At 43.6% G+C, this 25,022-nt stretch overlaps 2 protein-coding genes across 2 annotated transcripts in view; both read right to left on the reverse strand.

Annotated features, from left to right (window-relative positions):
• Positions 1-10,575, reverse strand: part of LOC146041482 (formyl peptide receptor 2-like) — a 34,890-nt gene extending 24,315 nt beyond the window's left edge. The window contains exon 1 of the mRNA XM_083161455.1: positions 10,534-10,575. Within this exon, the coding sequence (XP_083017581.1) occupies positions 10,534-10,575 (42 nt within the window). The remainder of the gene's footprint in view (positions 1-10,533) is intronic.
• Positions 10,576-10,831: 256 nt separating this feature from the next.
• Positions 10,832-15,062, reverse strand: LOC146041483 (C3a anaphylatoxin chemotactic receptor-like). Its single transcript, XM_083161456.1, has 3 exons — positions 15,026-15,062; positions 12,516-13,215; positions 10,832-11,551 (listed from the first exon to the last, which is right to left on the reverse strand). Exons 1-3 carry the CDS (start codon positions 15,060-15,062, stop codon positions 11,140-11,142), a joined length of 1,149 nt encoding a protein of 382 aa, XP_083017582.1. The 3' UTR covers positions 10,832-11,139.
• Positions 15,063-25,022: the final 9,960 nt, after the last annotated feature.

Consider the following 25,022-nt stretch of genomic DNA (forward strand, 5'->3'; position numbering starts at 1 on the left):
TGAGCAATCTGAGTGATGCTAGATCCCCTACACACGAGGAGATGAGGGGAGATGAGCAATCTGAGTGATGCTAAATCGCCTACACACGGGGAGATAAGTGGAGATGAGCAATCTGAGTGATGCTAGATCCCCTACACACGGGGAGATGAGGGGAGATGAGCAATCTGAGTGATGCTAGATCCCCTACACACGGGGAGATGAGGGGAGATGAGCAATCTGAGTGATGCTAGATCCCTACACACAAGGAGATGAGTGGAGATGAGCAATCTGAGTGATGCTAGATCCCCTACACACGGCGAGATGAGCAATCTGAGTGATGCTAGATCTTCTACACATGGGGAGATGAGTGGAGATGAGCAATCTGAGTGATGCTAGATCCCCTACACACGGGGAGATGAGCAATCTGAGTGATGCTAGATCCCCTACACACGAGGAGATGAGGGGAGATGAGCAATCTGAGTGATGCTAAATCGCCTACACACGGGGAGATGAGTGGAGATGAGCAATCTGATGTGATGCTAGATCTGCACTGAGGTCGTGGGTTTGATTTCCACCATGGCTCTAACTGTGAAGAGTTTATATATTCTCCCGGTACTTTAGTGGGTTTACTCCGGCTATTCCAATTTCCTCCTACAATCCAAAAATATACTGGTAGGCTAATTGGCTCCCAAAAAATGAACTCTAGAATGTCTGTGTGTGCGGGAACATAGATTGTAAGCTCCACTGGGGCAGGGACTGATGTGAAGGGGACTGATGTGGTAGGGAACATAGATTGTAAGCTCCACTGGGACTGTTGTGAATGTTCACCTATACTCTGTAAAGCGCTGCGGAATATGTTTGTGAGATATATATATATATATATATATATATATATATATATATATATATATATATATATATATATATATATATATATATATATATATATATATATATATATATATATATATATATATATATATATATTAGATCATAGACCCCTATAGTACTGAAAGTAGTGTAGCTCAAAAAATATACTTACAGTAACAAAACCATTCGGAATTCATACTCATAACTGACGACTACTTTTAGAAAGGAAACAAATAAATACAGTATGTTATATTAAGTGGCAGGCTGGGCATGTCCAGGACTTGTGATTATCAACAGTAGCCAGGGCATCCACACACGGGGAAATGAGGGAGTTAAGTGTTCTGGGTGACGCTAGATACCCTACAATGGAGCGATGTAGGGGCATTTTCTTAGAGAAGAAAATACAGACAGTTTTTTCAGGCGCTCCTCACTCTCAAGTTGGTCTCTCACGTCCAATTTCTGCTGATATCTCTCAATGTGCATGAAAGAGAGAAAAACCATACATAGTGTATTACCCTAATCTTATGGACAAAACACAGAAAAAGTAGGGAACCGCACCCTCTGTTATTGTCCACTTATTTCAAGTAGACAATCTGCGCTCAATGGGGAGGAGGGATTATCTACAAACTCAGATCCTCTGTCCCTTACGAATAAGTCACCATGTGGAGAAAACAGAAATTTGCCTTTAATACCATTTTACTCCTTAAAAATACAATTCAAAATACAAGATGGGTGCATACAATGGACTCTCACCAGAACGTTTTGTCCACACAAAACTGCAGACAAAAAAAGCGATAGATGGAAAACCACAGGCGTCGGATCCCTTAGAAAATGCCTAGGGATCGCTATGTGAGTGTGAAAAGACCCCTATAATACTGAAGTTCTGAAAGTATTGTAGGTCAAAAACTAGACTTAACAATACATTCTGAATTCAAATTTATAACTGAAGAGTATTTTTAGAAAGGAAACTAATTAATATGTTATATTAAGTGCATACTTACCTGTTTTTGAAAACTAGTTTGAGGGAGATTATAGTTGGTAGAAGAATTTTGCACAGCGCTCCATTGAGGGGGCGTGTCATGCTCTAGGGCGTGTCTAGTTCTATATATGGTGAGATTGTGGAAAGAAATTGTGAACGTGGCACCTAGAAGCGTGGGTGTGTAATGCTACATATGAGAGGAATGTTTTAAAATGACTTCTATCCAAATGAGCCCAAAAGCAGTTAGTAAGACATATTCTACTTGGTAAAGTGCTGGGAAATGGTGCTGATGATTCAATATAAATGTATCTCTCATTCCTTTTTTTCCCAAAAATGCAACAGTGTAATGTGGGCTAGGTGACATGAGGGAGATTGCTAGACTAATGAGGGAGAGAGGGAGATTGCTGCTATATCAGGGAGTCTCCTGCAGAATGCAGGAGGGGAGGTAACTATGATGTAACGGTGTAATGTGGGCTAGGTGACATGAGGGAGATTGCTAGACTAATGAGGGAGAGAGGGAGATTGCTGCTATATCAGGGAGTCTCCTGCACAATGCGGGAGGGTAGGCAGCTATGATTAAGTTTCCGGCTGGGCATGTCCAGGACTTGTGATTATCAACAGTAGCCAGGGAGTCTGGTAACAATGTAATAATGTCCCGCATTCATTGTTCTGAGACTGTGCCTATATAAGTACACAACCTGAACCTTGTGGTTCCTCACAGTACACTATTTGATATTCCAACTTGCTGCTATCTCAATAGGAACATTGGGGGTTATTTTGTTTCACTCTTTCTGACAAAATCCTTCTTAGATGGACAAAACCATGTGTACTGCAGGGGGGCAGATGTAAAATGTGCAGAGAGAGTTAGATTTGGGTGAGTTATTTTGTTTTCTGTGCAGGGAAAATACGGACTGCTTTATTTTTACACTGCAACATAGATCTCACTTTGAAGTAAAACCCCTCCCAAATCGACTTCTCTCTGCACAAGTAACATCTGCCCACCTGCAGTGCACATGGGCCCTTATTCTGGTTGGTGCGGTAATATCCGCGTGCGTTCGTGCCGCCGATGTTTTGTGTCTGCGCATGTGCAGAGGCATCTCTGCGCATGTGCGAGCGGGACGCACGGCCACATTCCGCATGAAATGTGTACACTACGAACAGGGGGTGGAGAGGGGTGTGAAGGGCTGTTTGGGCTCATTACCATATTTTTACACCCCTCGTTTCATGGGCGTTCCCATGAAAACGCTGGGCGTACGTATGGTAATGCGGCCGTGACGCACGTGTAGGGGGCGGACATATGACATTGCCGGATGTCAGCTGCCCGCCCAGATACCTGCTTTTGCACGGAGAAATGCCCGTGTGGTCTGAGGTTGCGGGAGCTGCCTGGCCACTCGGTCCTGCATTCGATGGTCTGCGACCATCGAATGATGGGGGAGGTTCCCTGAGATGGAGGAGGTGTATTCATGAGAAATACACGTGCGGTCCGTTCGGACAGCTTCTTACCGCGTACGGACGGAGTTGGCGATCCGTATGGAAGGCGGGGTTTAGGACGCACGGTGCTGGCCGCATATTCGGATCCGGCCGCACCGATCAGAATAAGGGCCATGGTGTTGTCCATCTAAGAAGGATTTTGTCAGAAAGAGTGAACCAAAATAACCCCCATTGAGACAAAAACTCTACGCAGGTTGTAGATATTATTTCTATCTGCATGATCAGCAATTTCCAAGGCCTGAAACCTCATGATTTTTTATTGTACTATCATATATTTATTATTACAGTAATGATGACGATTTATACTTGAAATTAAATTACCATTTATTTATTATTAACTAGCGGCCAGCAAATTATTCCACAACTGGACTGATTTTGGTGGCCATGTTCGAAGGTCATTCTGCTCCTCTATAGGGTTGGTGCAGTGTCTGATAGTGTAACTGATAGTACAACTTCTTCTGCGGATTAGAGTTGCAGCTAGTGGGCATCTCAGTAGGATACCCCTTGACTGTGGCATTAGGCCCTAAATTCTGTTCCCCATAGTGGACCTACACTGTGACTTCATCTTGTGGGCATCTCAGCAGGATAGTGATCCTCTCATCCAATGGGCTTCCTACTGAGATACGTTAAGTTATAACATGGATTGCCTTGTTAGACACTGATGTGTGTTAGTGTAACTTTGTATGCAATTTTCTTGCATCTGATGATTGTTTGACTCTGTGTCAGACTTTGGCCAATATAGACCTGTGTCAGCATTGTTATCTAGGGTTGTCCATCATATTCCAACGGTGAAAAACCATTGATGGTTAACCGTCAATGGTAGACAGTTTTGCCATCAGTGGTACACGGCCCCCTGCTGTTTTATTATTGCATTTGTGCCAGGACACAGAGATACCTCTTACCCTAATGAAACTTGTGATGCCCAAACCCCAACTCTATTTGTCCCACAGCCTGGAGAGTAACAGTGCAGACATAACCATCAGTGGGTGAAACCATCAATGTTTCCCGTGTCATTCATTTTATACCAATAAGGTTAACCAGCATTTATACCATTAATGGTGACCATTTATGGTTAACACAGTGACGGCCATCCCTACTTTGATCTTCTCCAGGTGATTGTGCATGCTTGGGATTTTTGGAAGGGAAACTAGTACAGACAGCGACCACTTCTCGAAGTGACGAGCATTTGGAGATACTGGCTCAGAGCTTACCACCAGTCATCTGGCAATGCGGTTGAGTAAGTTTATGCTTATTGGTAACTGTATTTGAATAAAGGTCTGAATTACAAAACATCAATGTTTTCTATTTAATAGTGATATAATAAAATAAAAAGTTCTGGTCAGTACTCTTTGCAAAATATAGTGACAGAAGGAACACCTACAGACAATGGAGTTGTCTGCCTCCGGGCTCCAAGATCGGAAGGGGAACCTGCATGTACAGTACAGCAGCAATTTTTTTCCATATTTCAGAATAATTTTATATTTCAATGATGTATTTTGAAGTATCTTGCGTTTTTGCTGTATAATTACATCGACCACATGAAATACCTGTACACTCACATACAGTATATTGTATTTGTGCATAAAACAAGGTTTCAAAACATGTACTCAGGCTCTGAATTTAAATGCCAAGCAATCATTGTCTTGCACATATTTAGTGACAGTTATATATCATGTCCTTATTAGTGCCAGTTACAGATGTCCCCAGTAAGTTTTGAGCAAAAAAAAAAAACGAACACTTTTTTTTACATTTTCTGGAATGTATGGTTTTTGGAATAATTTGGATAATGGATATTTGGATAAGGGATACTCAACCTGTAATTGAAAAATGCCCTTTACACAATTATGCCACACACTGTAATACCCCTGACTCATTATGCCACATACCGCAATGCCCCAGGCACAATATGCCACACACTGCAATGTCCAATATCCTGCATATACCTGTATACCTCCCAACACTGGAGGCAGAGGAGAAGGGACATCTTCGAGTGTCGAAGACACAAGCAAAAATTTAGGGGGATGACCTGCTATTGTGGTACTCCTGCGATGCCACAACCCCCATTTTTCTGCTATGGGGCATGGCCAGCGCTCTGAGAGCTGCTGGCCATGCCCCTAGCCTCTCTTCATAGACACTGTGCCATATATACACATGCCACCAGCAGTGCCAGTTACACAATGCCCCCAATACCTGCAGTAATGCCCTCAACACAATGCCCCCCAACAGTGCCAATTATCAATGCCCCCCAGATTGTGGTGCCATTTTAAATAAATACTCTTGGGGTAGAGTGTTGGCACGTGCCAAAAAATGGATGTAGCCACATGCCACATGGGATGCGGCCAATGAGAATGGGGGTGTGGTACACATATGCCCCCGCAGTGACAGGTATGCCCCCATGGTGCAAGGTATGCTGCCATGGTGCCAGGTATGCCCCCACAGTGCCAGAAACACAGATGCCCCCAATGTGCCTGAATTTCTCAGCAGCAGCAGCACAACTTACCGTTGTTGCTCCTGCTGCTGCCGGGGAAAGGAGATTCCGGTGTCCCCCTGCTGACTGTCTCCTCCTCCTCCACTGCCACTGCCACCACTTCCCTTCTGAGGGGAGGAGAGTAGAGCACATTGCACGTCTCTCCTTCCCCTCACTGTGTCCCTGTGACTGGGCCGTCAGCCAATCAAAGCTTGTGGGCTGGATCCTGACTTGTTGTTGACCACTACCCTAGACAATGTCAACCTCACAACCCATGCTCAGTCGATTATTGCAGTCTCTACACCATATAGTTATACCGAAGTTGCTCTCATGACAAAGGGTCGCTAATCAATGACTTCACAATCCACTGGAGCACTTTGGCCACATTGAGCATTTTCAGCCACAGTTAGCATCACCCGATCACAAATTAGTCTGTTTGCTGGAAGGAGTCTCAGTTTGAGTGATAGGAAGCCAGCGTTTCTGGGTGTGTTTGAAAAAATCAGGCGTACTCAGTTGTTGTCATGGAGGGTCTGAATATTCAGTGATGACTATTTGCAGCCATAGGTGCCGATTCTGTGGGTGCTGAAGGGCCCAAGCACACACAAAAAACTATGAGCATCCACTGGCCCGCAACCTTCCAAGTCCCACTGCCAGGCCACATCCACCTTCCGATCCAATCCGCTGCACCCACACTGCTGAACCTACCACCTGAAATACCAGTATGTGCCGTGTATTCAGTGTGCAGCACTAGCCACTGCTCACCGTGTGCACACTGTGACCCAGGACCACCTAGGCCAGCACACTGCAGGGTCACACTCCTTCCCCAATGACACGCCCCCATCAGGAGTCCGCACCCCCCAGCTCAAAAACAAACAAAACTCAAATCAGCAGCCCTGCTTCCAGCCCGTCTCAGTGAGAGATTAGAGTGAGCCTCAGACCTTCTCGCATTTGCACAGACGGCAAAGACGCTTTGATATTCTGGGATTTGCGGCGGGATCTGCGAGTAGATAGCGATCTGCGGTACATTCGCAAATTTGCACATGGTGTTTGTACTTTCTATCACGGCAGCGGCTTACTGCTTGCAGTTAACTGCAATTTCTGAATTAGGCCCAAAGTACTGCACAAACCAGGCAACCAGTATTTGCTTCCAATATACAATTCATCTTAGTACATGTAAATATTAATATTAATTAAATTTATTATTTGTTTATTAACAGTTTCTTATATAGCGCAGCATATTCCGTTGCGTTTTACAAAGGAGACAGTGATACAACCAACAGGGTATTTACAGAAATAAGGATCACATTACAGAAATATGTTAGGACATATGCTTTATCGAATGTTTTCTCCTTTTTATAAGCTTAGTTTTAATTTCTTTATACTGTTTTACATTCATTTTAATAGCAATATCAGAGGTACATACAATGATAATGCACAATACATAATTAGAAACACACTGTATATTTTTCAAACAGATAGATTTTGTTAAAAAGTCTAAATCCAGAGGCGTTTTAAGAGAGGAGGAGGCTCGGTACTTATGTAATATCTGGGCTCCCGTATTTCTTATGAGACGGCATCCCCTCGCGGGGCTCGCTGCGCTCGCCACGCTTCGGGCACGGTGGCTCGCTGCGCTCGCCACACTATATAAAATCTACTCCGTGCGTAGTTGGATAGTAGGGGTATGAAAAAATGGGGTGCATTTAACATGGGAGCCCAGATAATACATAAGTACCGGAGGCTCTTGTGCAGCCTCCTCCGACCTGACCCTCTCCTTTCTGCCATAAGTAGGATCATCTGAGCACTAGAGCACTCAGATCCTACTACACATGTGCAGATCTCTGGAAAAATGGTGCGGCGGCCATTTGTCCGGTGATTTCCGCACCTTGCACAGATCATCAGATTTCTGCAGTGCTGCTGCCTTTTGTTGCTGGACACTGGACGGTAAGTATTTAAAAAATGGGTGCAACCTCTGCGGTGTAACGGCGCACACTGCAACCATTATAAATACGACCCTGCCTAGAGTCTTGTGGGTTAAAGCACTCCTGATGTCACAAGCATGTGATACAGAACAACAGTGGAAGGATCAAGGTCCGTATATGGGAGTTCTGCTCCACTTCGCTCACCACCTGGTTGTAAAAGGCAATAGATGGTGGATAGTGACCTACCTTGCTCCTCTCCCTGGCATCATGTGTCACCTGGTTGACCATCAGAGGTCCTTCAGCCCAATAGGATATAGCAACTACCATGAAAATATTAAAGAATACAATGATTTTGGGGGTATAGATCAAAGCTAAGAGAGAGAGAGAGACTGTGAGAGATAAAGAACCAACCGATCAGCTCCGTTCATTTTCCAAAAACACCTTGTGACATGGCAGTTAGGATCTGATTGAATGGTACTGTATCTCTCCACTATCACGTTTCAGTGCTTAGATATAATATTGGCCCTTATTCTGATTGACGCGTACTTTACCGCATACTTTCGGATGGCGTCTTTACGGCGTCTGCGCATGCGTGGAGAACGCAACGCGCATGTGCCAGGCCTTGACTCCGTACCAGTTCGGCCAAATCCCGTCCCAAACTGTTCCCCGCAATCAGTCGGGAAATATGGGCGTATTATGGGCGTCATGCGGAATGACACATGGGCGTAGTTTCAAAGTGGGCAAAACGGGGCGGAAACATGGGCGGACACGGGGGAGTACACTTATGTTGGGGGGCGTACATTCGGATACCACTCCGAATGCACGCGATCAAAAAGGGAAGAAATGTGCGGTGTCCACAAGTGTACTATTGCTTTGCGGACACCACTCGTTCATGCGGTAGGCGAACGTACGCCTAATGACTACAAGCATTAACACCTGAACCCAATAGAATCGACTCCTTTACTCATTACTCACTAATAGGACGCTTGTCAGTGCTTTAATTGAAACCATTGCTGCTTCAATTGCTGTAAGGGTTAATGTGTGCAATGCATGTGTTAGGCATGCTTGTAAGGATATATTGGCATCTAATTGATTCCAATTCCAAATAAGAAGTTTTTTATGAGGATAGGTAATTGAATAAGTGGGTCATGTGATGTATTGCAGAAGATACATAATAGTGGGTTGTTTGGCATAAATACTCCGCTTACGGGCGGTAGCACCGCTTGGCTCCCGTTCGGATGCGGTATTCCCGAGCATACTCTGTAATACTCTGTAATACCGTGCAGAATCTGAGTGTTTCTCCCGCACACGCATGGTTTGTATGTCGTCCGTAAACACGCCCTGTTCTTAAAGAGTGAGTCCGTCCGAATGCGGAGGACCCGTGGGCGTTTCTACGGACGATGGCCGCACGCGGCAGAACACCGTGGCGTGCGGACCGCTCCGTAAGAATGCGGGAATATCCGCACCGATCAGAATAAGGGAGAGGACTTACAGTATATGATTTGATAGGTGCAGATTCTGAGTCAGATGCTAATTGGCTGTAATTGCAGGTAGGGCTAATGCAAGGATCAGTTTAGCATCAAGCGGGCAGCCGTTCCACCCACTCTATTACTGTCTGTAGCTGCCACCTGTACCACCTGCCCCATGATTGGTACAAGAATCCTGTCTGAATAAAGCTTCACTTCCTCCTTTACAGTGGTGGCTGCTGCTTGTGGGCTGCAGCTCAGACCATATATTGCAGGGGGGGGGGGGGGGGGTGGTTCAGCATTTTATATAGGCATTATAGTAACTTTATTGTGTATTATAATATCTGCGCTGGCTCCAGGGATCATGATTATGGTATAGCGGATCGAAACTGTCTAGATTGACCATGTTAAGGTGGACCACCCTGTCAAACCCATCTAGTTAGATGCCTAAAGATAATCGTCCATGTCTAGATCGACAATGATGGAAGTTAGGTGCCAGAGTTAGAGTGATGGGAGCGAGGTCAACGATCACATGGTTAAACTGAGTTTTTCACTTTTTTTTTGGTGCTGAATGTCACAGGGGTCCCTGTGGACACTGTGTATGTGCACAGTGTCCCCTCGCCATGCTTCAGGCACTATTATAATCTCACTTTATGTCCATTTGGATAGTATAGTATGAACCAAGTCGACCTGTGATATTCAGCACCAAAAAAACCTTGAAAAACTAATGTTGACCATGTGACAGTTGATCTAATGCTGGCGTCTAACTTCCACTACTGCTGATCTAGACATTGTCGACTATCTTTAGGTATCTAACTAGACCAGGCATATTCAAATGATTGCACTCCAGCTGTTGTGAAACTACAAGTCCCATCATGCCTTGCCACAGTTTTGGAATTTGGGAATGCTATAACTATGACAAGGCATGCTGGAATGTGTAGTTTCAAAACAGCTGGAGGGTCATAGTTTGGACATGCCTGAACTAGACGATTCAACTAAGTGTGGTCGATCTAGGCACCGTTGATGCGTCAACCAAATATGGTATATCATAGCCAAGAATGCAGTGGCTGGGACTTCTCCTTCCTGTATATCCCACACCTAGACTCCTGTGTAACTGGCCAATGGGAGTTTAGGGTCAGGTTACTGAGGCAGGAGAAGCTGAGAGCTACACTCTGACTGTTGTAGAGAAGCCTGTGATAAACAGCAGCACTGATAATTCCTGGAAGCCAGCACAAATATGCTGCTGGAGGCAGCATATCGCAGTACTGCAGTGATGCGTATCTATCACAACATATCCTAACCTGCTGTATACTGTAGCTTCTGGATTCCCATTCAGAGCTACGGGCAGCGGCTTCCCGTTACCTTTGCCAGCTCCCCTTGTAAATTTTTGGGTATCAGGATCATCGTGCTCTGCTACCTTTGCTGCAATGCCTCCACTGGTCCCCCCTGTCAGATTATGGGTAGCAGGAGCTTTGATTCCTGCTCCCCACCCTTCCTGCTAAATGTGGTCCAAGCAGCAGCTAATGGACATTCTATTTATGACTCGCATAGAATCAAACAGAACTGAAGCTATAGTACAGGCCCAACACAATCCCTTGACCAGTGGTGGCTCTAGAGGTGGGGCTACAGCACTATCCAAAATTCAAATATGGAAGCCCCACCAACTGCCACTCCAAATGCTGCCAGATATTGCTGGCTGTGAGTGCGTTTGAATTGTAGGCTGCGCTGAAACACCATTTCTGGAACCACCACTGCCCATGATGCTCTGACAGGTCTAATCAATTCCATGCAATCGCATAATTCCTGCACCAAAAACATACATTTTACAGAAGGCAGGTCCAGCAAAGATCTGTACGACAATAGGACAACAAAAGCAAAAAGTTTGCATCTGGATGATTCTACTAAGCAATGTAGAATTTTTGTGCAGTTATCATCCAGCAAAACATTTTAATGTTCCATAAGAGAAAACTATAAAGGTGATGAATCCAAATAGACAGTTGGAGATGTGGTGGGGTGGTCAATACAATTAACATCAGACCTTTCATTAAAAGCTTTTTCCAACACGGCTGGTATGGACTTTACAAAGTTTTTCTTGAAATCATGGGTGAAGAAGACATAGATCAAGGGATTGATGCAGCTGCTGAAGTAAGCCAAGCAGACGGAAACTTCTGTAATGATAATATCAATTTGCTGGTATTTCATATTTAGAGTTATTAATGGCCATGTGTTATATGGAAACCAGCAGATTAAGAAGCATACTATGACAGCGGTGATAATACGGAAAGGTCTCTGAGACCACCTTGATTTCCTAATTGCTTTTACCTTAAATAAAACAAGGCCATATGATATTAGGATGACGGAAAATGGGATGGCAAACATAGGCCCTTATTCTGATCGGTGCGGATATTCCCGCATTCTTACGGTGCGGTCCGCACGCCACGGTGTTTTGCCGCGTGCGGCCATCGTCCGTAGAAACGCCCACGGGTCCTCCGCATTCGGACGGACTCACTCTTTAAGAACAGGGCGTGTTTACGGACGACATACAAAGCATGCGTGTGCGGGAGAAACACTCCGATTCGGCACGGTATTACAGAGTATTACAGAGTATGCTCGGGAATACCGCATCCGAACGGGAGCCAAGCGGTGCTACCGCACGTAAGCGGAGTATTTACGCCAAACAACCCACTATGAAGTATCTTCTGCTATACATCACATGACCCACTTATTCAATTACCTATCCTCATAAAAAAATGCTTATTTGGAATTGGAATCAATTAGATTCCAATATATCCTTACAAGCATGCCTAACACATGCATTGCACACATTAACCCTTACAGCAATTGAAGTGCAATGGTTTCAATTAAAGCACTGACAAGCGTCCGATTAGTGAGTAATGAGTAAAGGAGTCGATTCTATTGGGTTCAGGTGTTAATGGTTGTAGTCATTAGGCGTACGTTCGCCTACCGCATGAACGAGTGGTGTCCGCAAAGCAATAGTACACTTGTGGACACCGCACATTTCTGCCCTTTTTGATCGCGTGCATTCGGAGTGGTTTCCGAATGTACGCCCCCCAACATAAGTGTACTCCCCCGTGTCCGCCCATGTTTCCGCCCCGTTTTGCCCACTTTGAAACTACGCCCATGTGTCATTCCGCATGACGCCCATAATACGCCCCTATTTCCCGACTGATAGCGGTGAACAGTTTTGGACGGGATTTGCCCGAACTGGTACCGAGTCAAGGCGTGGCACATGCGCGTAGCGTTCTCCACGCATGCGCAGACGCCATAAAGACGCGATCCGTAAGTACGCGGTAAAGTCCGCGTCAATCAGAATAAGGGCCATACAGATATTTTTTGTGATAAACATTGCCTTTTTCATTCTCTTCAGATTGGTATTAAAAGGTCCTTGATATTTAGGGTAACACTCAGTGACATCCTCAGGCCCATGGTTAAACACCAGATAAGGGACACTAGTAAGTAGGCTCAGTAACCACACCAGCACACCTATAATGGTGGCCAACTTGGGCGTCCTGTGTATTTTGGTCCAAATTGGCCAAAAAATGGAAACAAATCGGTCAATGCTGATGACGGTCATAAAATAGACACTGCTCAACATGTTTATGAAGAGAATTGTTATACCAGTCTTACATAGGACGTTATCATAAGGAATTTCCCAATACAAAGCCCATTCAGATATACGCAAGGGGAGAGAAACACATGTGACCAAGTCAGCGATAGCCAAATTTAGGAACCACACGGCACTGACTGTCTTCAGTTTGAAGCCGGCAATCCAGATGACCAAACCGTTCCCAGCTGTCCCCAAAATGAAAGTCACACTGTACCATATGATGGACACTGCCCTTATAATATTTCTTACAGTGGTGGTATCCGGAAGAGATGGCCAATAGTCGTCAATCAAGATCTCTCCAGTAAAGTTCCTACAAAAATAGTCGACGAGTTTACTCAACAGTGTAACTTGACATTTGCTTCCATTACTATAAATGAACAAGTACAGTACACCTTTGAGATTTTTGCTGTATGCAGCTGTAAAGACAAAATATTGGTAAAGACATAAGGAGCCTTAGTCAGGTTCATATGGAAAGAACATTGCTACTGCTTCCTTGGAATACACAGTAAATAAATGTAAAAAAAATGTATATATGACACTGACACAACTTGCATCAGAGCCATAGGAGTTTATTTACTAAGATGGGAGTTCTATTGAAGATAGGATGTTGCCCATAGCAACCAGTTAAAATCTTCATCTTATTTTTTAGCTCTTTCTAGAAGATACTGTAATAGATGTAATCTGATTGGTTGCTCATAGCAACATCCCATCTTACTAAATAAACACCATAGCTTCAGCAGCAACACAGAACTCATTTAAATGGAGAGAGTGGTCCAAGCTTCATAAAGTCATTGGATAATGAAGCACTTACCTACCCATGTAGTGGATACAGTAATGAACTAGCACTCAGTAGTATTGGAATAAAAGTAGTGTATTAGCTGGTAATTATATAGTATATATAATGCATACCTCCCAACTTTGGACGTTCAGCAGGCGGGACGTGGCCTAATTTGGGGGCGTGGCCTACACTTGCGGCTCCCCCTCGAGGCCACGCCCCCATTTTGCCAGTATATGGGGGCATTACCCAGAGGCTCTGTGAGCCTCTAGCCATGCCCCCAGCACCCTGGCTGCGGGAATAGACGCTGTGCGCATGCGCACAGCGTTTATTCCCCGCTGCTTAGCAGCTGACAGGGGGGACTCCCAACAGCCCCCCCCCCCCCCACACCGCGGGACACTGCCGCCCGCGGGTGGGACAGCGGGACAGGCCCTGATAATCGGGACTGTCCCGCTAAAATCGGGACTGTTGGGAGGTATGTATAATGCTATTTTTGTAAAAAAAAATAAGTCCAGGAACCCTTGAGGTAGGCAGAGGAGGGTGGAGCTGCGAATAATTTGAGAGGAACTACAGAGAAAGACATTGCATCTGGTACAATTTTAGATATAAAATATGCTGCCTCATCGCTTAACTTACTGTTATAGGGGATTTATCCAATGCATGGTGGCAGAAAGGGCGAGAGAGTGAAAGAGGAGAGAGGGGAAAGTGAGAGAGAGGAGAGATGGATAGAGGCTGGACTTCCACAGTGTCTTCTTTGTATTTCACCTGGGGTCAAAGGCGTACCTAGATATTCCTAGGCCCCATAGCAAAAGTGTGTAAGGGCCCCCTATTTATCAACTGATGATGATAAATGTATGAAAAACATATTAGTTAGGCAGCTGCACCCCTTGCACCCATGGTAATTATGCCCTGCAGCCTTTAAGAGCTTTTACGTGGCCATGCCTCCTCCCAGACTTCCACAGCATCTTCTTGCTCATCACCTAGGGGCAGTGACCTTTAATCTCTTTTGCATGGCCACTGCCCATTCGGGATTTTGACAGCATCTCCCTCATTCTTCACTTGGGAGGAGGCAGACATTAACCACTTTTGCGTAGCTGTCTCCCTCCAATGACTTCCACTGATTGCTGCATCATCACCCTTAATATGGGAGGTAGTCCAACAGCAGAGGATGAATGATAAAGATCTCCTGGAAGATACCCTTTGCCATGGATCCAAGTCCTGGATGGGCAGTGGCCATGCAGAATAGCTTAGGATCTTAGAGCTTAGGAGTTTAGACACCAATCAGATTCTGTTTATCAGTTTCTAAGATGTAATAGAGAATTGAAAGACAGAATCTGATTGGTTGCTATGAACAGCCTCACATATTTTAATTTTTAGAAGCTTTAGTAAATTGACCCCTATGAGTCTTGTAGCTCAACTCATATGGGGGCAATGTGAAGGCTATAGAATACCTGGAGCCAACTGGATCTTCGAAGGAGCCATCTCCATGTTTTCTCCAGGAATTGTTTAAAACAAGCTCTACATGAATATGTGAAGTCCTTGGATGTCTTTGTGTAATTGATTTTTTTCAATAGCTCTCAATACAGAGGAGGCGATGTATTAAGCCTCAGAGAGTGATAAAATGGAGAAAGATAAAGGGTCTGATTCAGAGATGCGTATATTTAGAGCCTAGTGAGCAGATTAACGCCGCCCCATCGAACACACGCCCCCTACCATCCACAAGTCCCCTCGCTATACAGTGAGCTGATGCGTACATTTACACATTCTCTCACATGCACCCACGCAGAGAAAAAAATCATTCGAAGGTGACTCTGTTCACAGCAGAAAAGTAAGACTTACTTTCTGCTGCACACTCTTATCCAAATTGGGGGTGGATCACCTGTTTCGAGCAGGCAGGGACACACCTACATTCTCTGGTATCCACCCAGTGTTTCTATGGGAGTGCCCCCTGTTTTTGTGGGCACGTCCATGAAACACCGGTGTCCATCCCAAAACACCCCCTGCCTGTCAATCATCATCAGAAAAAAAATAATTGACAAAGGTTCTCGCTGCGGGGGTCTGCACCTGAGCATTAGAAACTATCCCCCACCATTGGAGACTGGGCCGAATTCGCTGCTCAACAAGCAGGTCTGAATCGGCCCAAAGTACCAACCAACCAGCTCCTACTTGTCATTTTTCAAACACAGCCTGTAACATGGCAGTTAGGAGCTGATTGGATGGTAGTTTATTCCTTTCCACTTTATTGCTCTCCATGGCTTAGTGCATCTCCTCCCAGAAATTGCACAATATACTCTAGCCGTATATCAAACAAGAGGTAATAATAAACGTACATGAGATCATAGTCATAGTCATAATCTGTTGCATTGATATATAACATTCTATTATTCAAACCGGGAGTCCCTGTGGTCTTTTTTTTCACTGCAATTGGAATCCTGGAAAATACAAAAATATACAATAAAAACTACACAAAGAAGTGCACATCTGTAATCAAGTCACTTTATGAATTTGCTATATTATTCATTCATTTTAAATGAAAAAGTATCTTTTTTTGTGAATACAGTATACATAAAATTATGATCCTAGAGTGTGTATGCCCTTTTAAGTAATTTTTTTAGATAACTCCTGACTTTTAGAACATTTTTTTTTAATTTATTTTGTAGACACTGATGCCAGCATACTTCCTTACATACTGTAGGTTTCCCAGGCATTAGATGTCTACCATTAGGTTGTGGTTGAAGGTGCCAATTTTGATGGTGGTAGCAAATATCTAATATAGAAATTTGAAAGCCAAAGTGGAGAAATTTCCAATATGAACTGAATTTAAAACTGTATCAGTTAATGACAAGTAATTTCCATTTATAACCCAATGGTCCCTTCTTTCATAAACCCAGCGTCAGTAAGGTAAAAAATTGTTACACCAGCAGTCAGGTGGGTCAAAATTACCCTGAAATATTTAACCCACATTTCTTTATTTATTTATTTATTTTAATTTATAAAATCCATCGGTATATTTAAGTTAAAAGAGTTATTTATGTGAAATAAAAGACCTTAGAAATCATCTCAGGAACTTTATTTTACTATTATGAAAAACTATGAAAATAATTAACAAAAATAGACACGCTTAGTCTCACTGTTATTAAACTAGATAAAGATAAACTTTTTGAGACAAATTTTACATTTTGCTGTAAGGGAATACAAGATCTTTGGGAAAGAAATGCAATGTCTTATACTGATGACTTTTGGAAGGAACAATACTTCTATCTCCTTGCGCAGTCGCATGTCGGTTAAGCTGTGATGAAAAACAAGCAGTGAAGGGTCCTGAGAAGTTTGTCAATGTCCCATTACATTACAAAAAGTACAAACAAGTGAAAACTGCCAAGGTCATAATGACCCAACCTGACTGATGCCGTGTTAATAATAACTTGGTAGTTGCATAGGATCCGGGATCTGGGGGTGGGGGGTTGCCACCGAGTCTACCTATCACAAAATTAAGGTTATATATGAGGAAGACTGTGACGTCCATGTTGTACTCGCCTCCGGGAAAACATCCTTGTTGTACTCAATGTATCGGCTGTGGATGCCACTTTCACAATTTTACCTTAGTGGCTGGAAATTGTGTATTGGTGACAGTTTGGGATTGGGGGGGGCAGTAGGTTGAAGTTTACCAACATCTCAGAATACCGATGCTGGCATTCCAAAAGAGGTAATCCCGACAGGGAACAGGTAAGCATATGTACCCTTCCCCTGACCCCCCCCCCCCCAATCCTTCTTTTCTACAGCCTAACCCTAGGGTTTTGCAGTATTGTGGTGTTTGTATATTTTTTTACAGTTTTTAGTTTTGTTGATCTAAGATTGATAACAGCATAGAAAGTGCAAGGGTAACAATCCCTACACCTGTGCACCAGCTAGGTGGTCTGGAAAACGTGACATTTATTAGATCTTGAAGACTGGTTTGGCCAGAATTGTGTTACATGGATAAGAGAATAAACTACTTTTATTTTTGTGTTCAGCGAACCCAAAAGAGAGATTATCGTCAGTCTGCAGATTAAGGCCAGATTAAGGATTGTAAGGGCCCAAGGCACTTAATACAGGGGGGACCAGGGGAAAAGCGGGTGTATATTATTAGATTGTGAATATCCCCCCCCCCCCCAACATAACCCCTTCCAGGAGCAACAAAATTCTCTGTATCTGGACAAAGGTAAATGCAATCATAAATAAGTCCATGTAGAGTGGATACAGGCAGGGCCGGTGCCACCACTAGGCAGGTCTAGGCATTTGCCTAGGGCGCCGGCCGCTGGAGGGCGGTACTTCGCCGCCGAGGAGAGCAAAAATAAAAAGCTGCAGCAGGCCAGGGTTCCCAGGATGGAATCCAGCAGGGAGCAGGTGAGTTGCATGCCACCCCCCCCGCCCCCACCGGGATCAGCGTTAAACCCTGCAGTCAGTGGCAATCTCCGCGGCAGGTGCCCGCTGCCCCCCATCCCCCCGTGAGACAATCCACGCAGCCACCCGCTGATCCCCACTTGGTGGTGTCGCAGAGAGGTAACCTGCAGGGAGCGTCCGCACCCCTCCCTGCTGGCATCAGTGTTAAACCCACTGCCCCCCGCGCTCACACCCACACCCCCTGGAGCCCCGTGCTGGACAGACAGAGCGGCAATCTCCGCGGCAGGCGCCCGCTGCCCCCATCCCCCCCGTGCTGGATAGTCACAGCAGACAATCAAAGGCAACCTGTGGGTGAGCGGAGGGGAGAGGGAGGCGCACGAGCGGGGGGTGCCTAGGGAGCTGACAGGGCTGACACCGGCCCTGGATACAGTCCCTCCTGGAATGGGTCATGTTGTGAGGTATAGGATTTTGTATATTCAATTTAAACTAATAGTTTAATTCAGTCTGGGTACTGTTTATAACTCCACCCAGTTGAAAGCCAGTTATTTCATAACGTTTTCTTGTTGAGGAACAAAGACAACTTAAACAACTTCAAAATAAAATCTACTGTTTCCTCTATGTTGTGACAGGCATGAATAGAAGCAGCCTCTGTACTACATATATAATGTGACAGGAATCAGGAGAGCTAGTGATGCCACTATGCTCAGGCTGGGGGACCCCTGACAGTGTGTGTGGAGGTGGGGTACAGTATATCTTGCTTCCCCCTCCCCATAATCTGACTATGGGGCTAGCTGAATTACCCTTTTACAGTTGCAGGTTATTCTAAAAAAATCTAGATAATATAAATTGACCGATACTGTAAATATACTTAACCATCTCCAGCACAAGAATAGATTTTGTTTATCTCATGAAAATTTAGGTTTAATGTTTAACTTCTTGAAATGAATGACGAAAAACTGTGCACAATAGAAAACTGAAGATGACTGAAAATGTTAACTTTAAATACTACAGTATATTGACTCCAAATATAAATGTAGTTGTGGAAAGCATAAACAGAATTACTACAATTGCAGCACTTAATCTACATTTGGTCTGTCATGATGTTAGCGCATTTCGCCATCCCAGAGTTACAATTTATAAATTGTAAAAGTGGACAATAATATCCATATATGAAATAAAAGTAGCATTTAATTTCCTATATTGCAACATAGTTTGTGCTCACACTTATTTATATTGTACAACTCTAATTGTGACTTACCTCTCAGCCCCCGTTTGAGCTTCTAAATATTCACAGCACTCTTAGTAAAGCGTGAGGAGGGAAACTTATTTATATTATAATTGGCCGGTACAGAAAAGAGATTTGTTTTAAGATTACACAACGACTCTTCACATATGAATTGCAGTTATCACAACGTTTTTGTTGTTATTTAAGATTAGGACTGTAGATTTATATCTGATCAGATAGGACAAAGTGAATGTACTTTATGTTATGCAATATCAATCGCAAGGGGCCCATATATCAGGCAAGTATTATCCCGTTTTTTCGGGGGATTGGCAAAATCAAACATGTTCAAAATCTCACCTATAAAATTTTGGGTGTTGGAATTGGTAAGTCTGGGATTCCTAACGTGCTGTATTTTGCCGATAGCTCAATGTATGGATGATCAGTGGATTGGATCACCATCAGGAACTGGGCCCTTAGATGTGTGGGTTGTATCAGTTCAGGGAGAGGTAGATGACAAACACTAACTTAATGCCAGTCACAATTCATATTGAGACATTATTATATACATTATACATATTTATATATTATATACAAATTCATAAAAATATAATACATACTATAAACTGTAAAAGGAACTGTATTTTAAAAGAAAGAGAACTTTGTAAACTTAACTGCTCATTTTGGTAGCGGAGTTTCTGATTGATAGATCCAATTCGATTTTAATTGAAACATGCAACAATATCTGCCAACACCTTGAGTAAGGATCGGCACATGATTTATTATTCGCTACTGTATATCAGTGATGCTAAGTTGTGTTGTGTCAAAACAATGTTTGCCCACTGGTTGATCCATCCTGCCCTTCTATCTTCCCCCAAGTCTATCTAATTGATAGACTTGGGGGAGGTTCTGTATCTTTATGTTGATGAACTAACAGACCTCAGCCCATGAAAATAGCATTTATGGGTATTAAACCAGTGCAAACCCTACAGGCAAAGGATGCAGAGCCATTCTTATTGGTTGTTTGGGGGTAAGGACTGGTGTGAAAGGAAGACATTGATGGCGTTGGCTGGCTCACGTAGGACTCATGTATTAAAATGGTGTGGTCACATACTTCAGGCATCGCAGATAGGAGAGTACCATATATTAAAACTTACTATCTATCTATCTATCTATCTATCTATCTATCTATCTATCTATCTATCTTAAGCTACTATCTATTATGGTTATTGTGCATACTCACGGGTTAGATTCAATGGAACATGGTTGGTAAATAGGATGTATTTATTATGTTATCATTCTTCTCTGATCTTCCTGCAGCCCCCCAGTTAAAATCTGCTTCAATGTGTCATGCAGTCCGACCTGTCAGTCAAAGACACTACTGGCAGTGTTGTCGCTAGGTGCCACGGTGATCAGAGACATGTTTCGCGCCCCCCGATTTGTAGTCGGGGCTCTTGCGCAGCAAAAAGGGGGTGCGGCCTAACATTATACCGCGAACTTTGTAATACCCACTACACATAAAGCCACATGCCGTAATGCCAATTACACATAAGGCCACACATGATGCCCATTACATACTATATAACATACTGTAATGCCCATTACATACTATATGACAATCTGTAATGCCCATTACATACTATATAATAAACCGTAGTGCCCATTACACATCTGAAACAAAGTGCCACTTACCTAAATGCTCATTGCTAGGGACTTGCCTAATGCCAGGGGCTTCATGCTCAATGCCAAGGGGGACTGCAATAGCTCGTTGCCAAGGGGGACTGAAATAGCTCATTGCCAAGGGGGACTGAAATTTTCTTGTTGCCAAGGGGGACTGAAATTTGCTCATTGCCAAGGCAGCAGCAGTCAGCCTCCTCCTCCAACAGGCTACAGGTAGCCAGCGCTTGGGACGGAGATTAGTGATGATGTGGCTGCAGGGAGGAGGGTAGAGCCTATTTGATGCCCTAGTCAAAATTTTGGCTGGTTCCCCCTATAATTGCGCTAGTTTCCCCTCTGACCTACAGCATCTAGTAGCACAGATCACAGCAGCCAGCAACACCCATCAACAAAGTAACAGCAATAAGGTAGTTACTTTATATGGATTTAAATTGGTCCTGGGTTTTCTGTAGTATATAATACTAAAAATGAATTGTCTGACTCCTGATTTAGTAGGTAGAAAATGGCCACTTTATGAGATCTCAGCTCTCAAGTGCAGCCAAAGACTGGATGTGCCGGGGAGGTGGGTGGACTCCTGTGCAATACAACTGGGAAGGGAAGAACTGTCTGATTTTTGGTTAAAGTACATCGAGCATCGCTCTGCTGCATTCCTCACCTGGTGGCAATCGGATTCACTTGCCTTAATAATTATCAGTGCTGTGCTGCCAAGATGTCGCAGTGCACCCACTGCTGCTTCACAGCTCCACGCGGTGCTGGCGGGTGGAGCGTCCTCCTGCCTAAGCACAATGCGCAAAATGCAGTCGCAGCATGATGTAATGAGCGAAGTGATGTCAGCCGCTCATTACATATGCATGGAGGAGGAGCCGCCCACCCGCATCAAACACCACCACAGAACTCCCCCGGATTCGGAAATGGCGGGGGTGGCGGCGCCCTGCACCCCTTAGGCGCCCGAAGTGTGTGCTCCACTGGCTCCGCCCTCTGACTAAAGGCAGTGCCACAACAAGAAAAGATAAGTATAATGTGGGTGCACTAAGGGTCTAATAATGAATAAAAAAGGTGAAATATTAACCCCTTCCCGACAATTGACGTACATTTACGTCATGGTCGGGAAGGACTTCCCGACACATGGCATAAATGTACGTCATGCCTTCTAACTGTCACTGCGTCTATAGACGCAGTGACAGTTAGGTGATGTCTGCTGTCCCTGACAGCAGACATCCCCCCTCGCCGCCCAGGGGGGGCAGGGGTGCCCCCCCCGGTCGGCGATCGCTGTGATTGGCTGTTCAAATCTGAACAGCCATTCACAGCGTTTCCTGTGTTACCGGCGGCTAAGCCGCTCGGTAACACAGGGATCGGTGGTGATCGGTGCTGTCAAGTACAGCACCGATCACCACCGATGTGCAGCCCCCCCCTCGCACCCGCCGGGCACTCACCCGGCAGCAGCAGCAGCTCCCCCGGCTCCCCCGGCAGCAGGCAGCTCAGCGCAGCAGCGCTGCCCTCCTCCCCCCTCCTCCCCGCAGCAGCAGCAGCAGCAGCATCAAGCTGCACAGTAAAAATAAATATATTCAGTACATATATATATATATATATATATATGGAAACGGTTAATCTCAGAGGTCGGCGACAATTGTTATAAATTAGGACTATTGATTATAATAAATATAAGAATTTATTCAATGAGGGGGTTTTGACATAAAAAATTGGTAACAAGTTCACAAAAGCATGTATCAAGGCTGGGGGGTATATAAAAAGGTTAAAAAAGTGGACATGAAAAAAAACAGGCAAAAGATACTAAGGAGGATCTTATGTTTTAAAAAACAATGCATATACTGAATAAAAAACGTCATTCGATAAAGTACAAGGTAAAAGAGAAAAAGTGCTTAGCTCATGTGCAGAAAGTGAGGTAGGTTAGAAGCTTCCCAACATGTTTCGTCTGTATGACTTCCTCAGGGGGATATATATATATATATATATATATATATATATGTGTGTGTATATATATGTATATATATATATATATATATATATATATATATATATATATACACACATATATATATATATATATATATATATATATATGTGTGTGTGTGTGTGTGTGTGTGTGTGTGTATATATATATATATAAGATATTCCCGACATATGACGTATATATACGTCATTGTCGGGAGGTACTTCCCGACCGAAGACGTATATATACGTCATGGTTTTAAACTGTCACCGCGTCTATAGACGCGGTGACAGTTTGGAGATGTCTGCTGTCCCTGACAGCAGACATCCCCCCTCGCGGCGATCGCTGCGATTGGCTGTTCAAATGTGAACAGCCAATTGCAGCGTTTTCTGTGTTACCGGCGGCTAAGCCGCTCGGTAACACAGTGATCGGTGGTGATCGGTGCTGTTAAGTACAGCACCGATCACCACCGATCGCCAGCCCCCCCATCCCACCCGGGATCTGGCTCAAAATTTTTCATTTTCACAAGGAATGAAGGAGACAAAGCACCCCAAAATCTGTGCCCCAATTACTCCCGAGTATGGCAATGCCTCACATGTGACCAAAAAATACCAGTTGGGTGCATGGCAGGACTCAGAAGGGAAGGAGTGATATTTGGATTTTGCAGCACAGATTCTGGTTGAATGACCCCTGAAGCACCCATACAGTGGAACCCCCCCACAAGTGACCCCATTTTGCAAACTACACCCTTCAGGGAATTCATCAAGGGCTATAGTGTACATTTCAAACCCCCAGGGGTTTCACCAATTTTGATACAACTGAGCTGTGAAAATGAAAAATTAAATTTTTTCATTTTCACAGCCCAGTTGTATCAAAATTGGTGAAACCCCTGGGGGTTTGAAATGTACACTATACCCCCAGATGAATTCCCTGAAGGGTGTAGTTTGCAAAATGGGGTCACTTGTGGGGGAGGTTCCTAACTTTTAGCATCTTATGGTGCCTAGAAACCTACATGGTGCCTAAAAAATAATCTCATAAAAAGGAGGCTCCAAAATCAAGTAGGTGCTCCTTCTATTATGAAGCCTGTGGTTTGGTCACCGTGCACACTAGGGCCACATATAGGATATTTATGAAAACAAAAGAGTTGGGGGAATCAATTTTTAGTCACATTTCTCTAGTAAAATCTACTGTGTTCCTTAGAAAATTGTATCAAAATTGAAAATCTGCAAAAAAATGAAATTTTGAAATTTCACCTACACTTTGTTTTAATTCCTGTGAAACACCTAAAGGGTTAACAAACTTCCAAAATGCTGTTTTGAATACTGTGAGGGGTGCAGTTTTCATTTATGGGGGTGTCTCACATAAAAGTCCCTCAAAGTCACATCAGAACTGAACTGGTCCCTAAAAAAATCAGAGTTTGAAATTTTCTTGAAAATTTGAGAATTTGCTATTCATATTTTAAGCCTCCTAGTGTCCAAAAAAATGAAAATGAGGTTGAAATAATGATGGCAACATAAAGTAGACATATGGTCTATGTTAGTTATTAACTATTTTGAGTGGTAAGATTATTTGTCTCACAAGCAGAAAATTTAACATTTTGCAAATCGCAAAATTTTCCATTTTTTTACGATATTTTGGTATTTTTCACAAAAAAAACCAGACTGTATCGACGAAAATTTACCACTAACTTGAAGTACAATGTGTCACGAGAAAACAATCTCAAAATCACTGGGATAAGTAAAAGCAAAAAAAAGTTATCCCCACTTAAGTGAGACATGTCAGATTTGAAAAAAAGGGCTCTGTCAGGAACGCAAAAACTGGCTCTGTCAGGAAGGGGTTAAAATATAATTATTAGAAAAAAAGAACAACAAAAAAATGTGCAAGAATTAAAACATAAATGACCACTGCTCATGTATGTATGTCCTAAATTTATAGGGATAACTTCACCCTGAAAGCTTCTAGTGTGTTATAATGATGGTTTCAACAAGGTCTATAATTTCTGCTGGCTTTATATCTAGCCTTTTTGTAGGACGTAGTATCAGAGAAATAAATCATTTATACTTTGTTGTATTCAAAGTGAGTAATAGTGTCTAATAGGTCTAGTCAAATATTACCATATAATACAGTTTTATTATATTGGATCAGTCAGAGCACAGTGTGCTTCCACCTCTACAACCAGTAACCTAGTAATATGGGTACTTATATCTTAGTTGGGCAC

This window comes from Crinia signifera, chromosome 19 (genome assembly GCF_055691185.1).
Source record: "Crinia signifera chromosome 19, ASM5569118v1, whole genome shotgun sequence".
In the NCBI taxonomy this organism is placed as follows: domain Eukaryota; kingdom Metazoa; phylum Chordata; class Amphibia; order Anura; family Myobatrachidae; genus Crinia; species Crinia signifera.

Coding starts and splice junctions, on each gene's coding strand:
- LOC146041483 (XM_083161456.1), bottom strand. CDS start 15,062: ATGGAGATGGCTCCTTCGAAGATCCAGTTGGCTCCAG. Junction 13,216..15,025: donor GAAGATCCAGTTGGCTCCAG/GTATTCTATAGC, acceptor TTGTCTTTACAG/CTGCATACAGCAAAAATCTC. Junction 11,552..12,515: donor TTTATCACAAAAAATATCTG/TATGGCCCTTAT, acceptor AGAATAAGGGCC/TATGTTTGCCATCCCATTTT.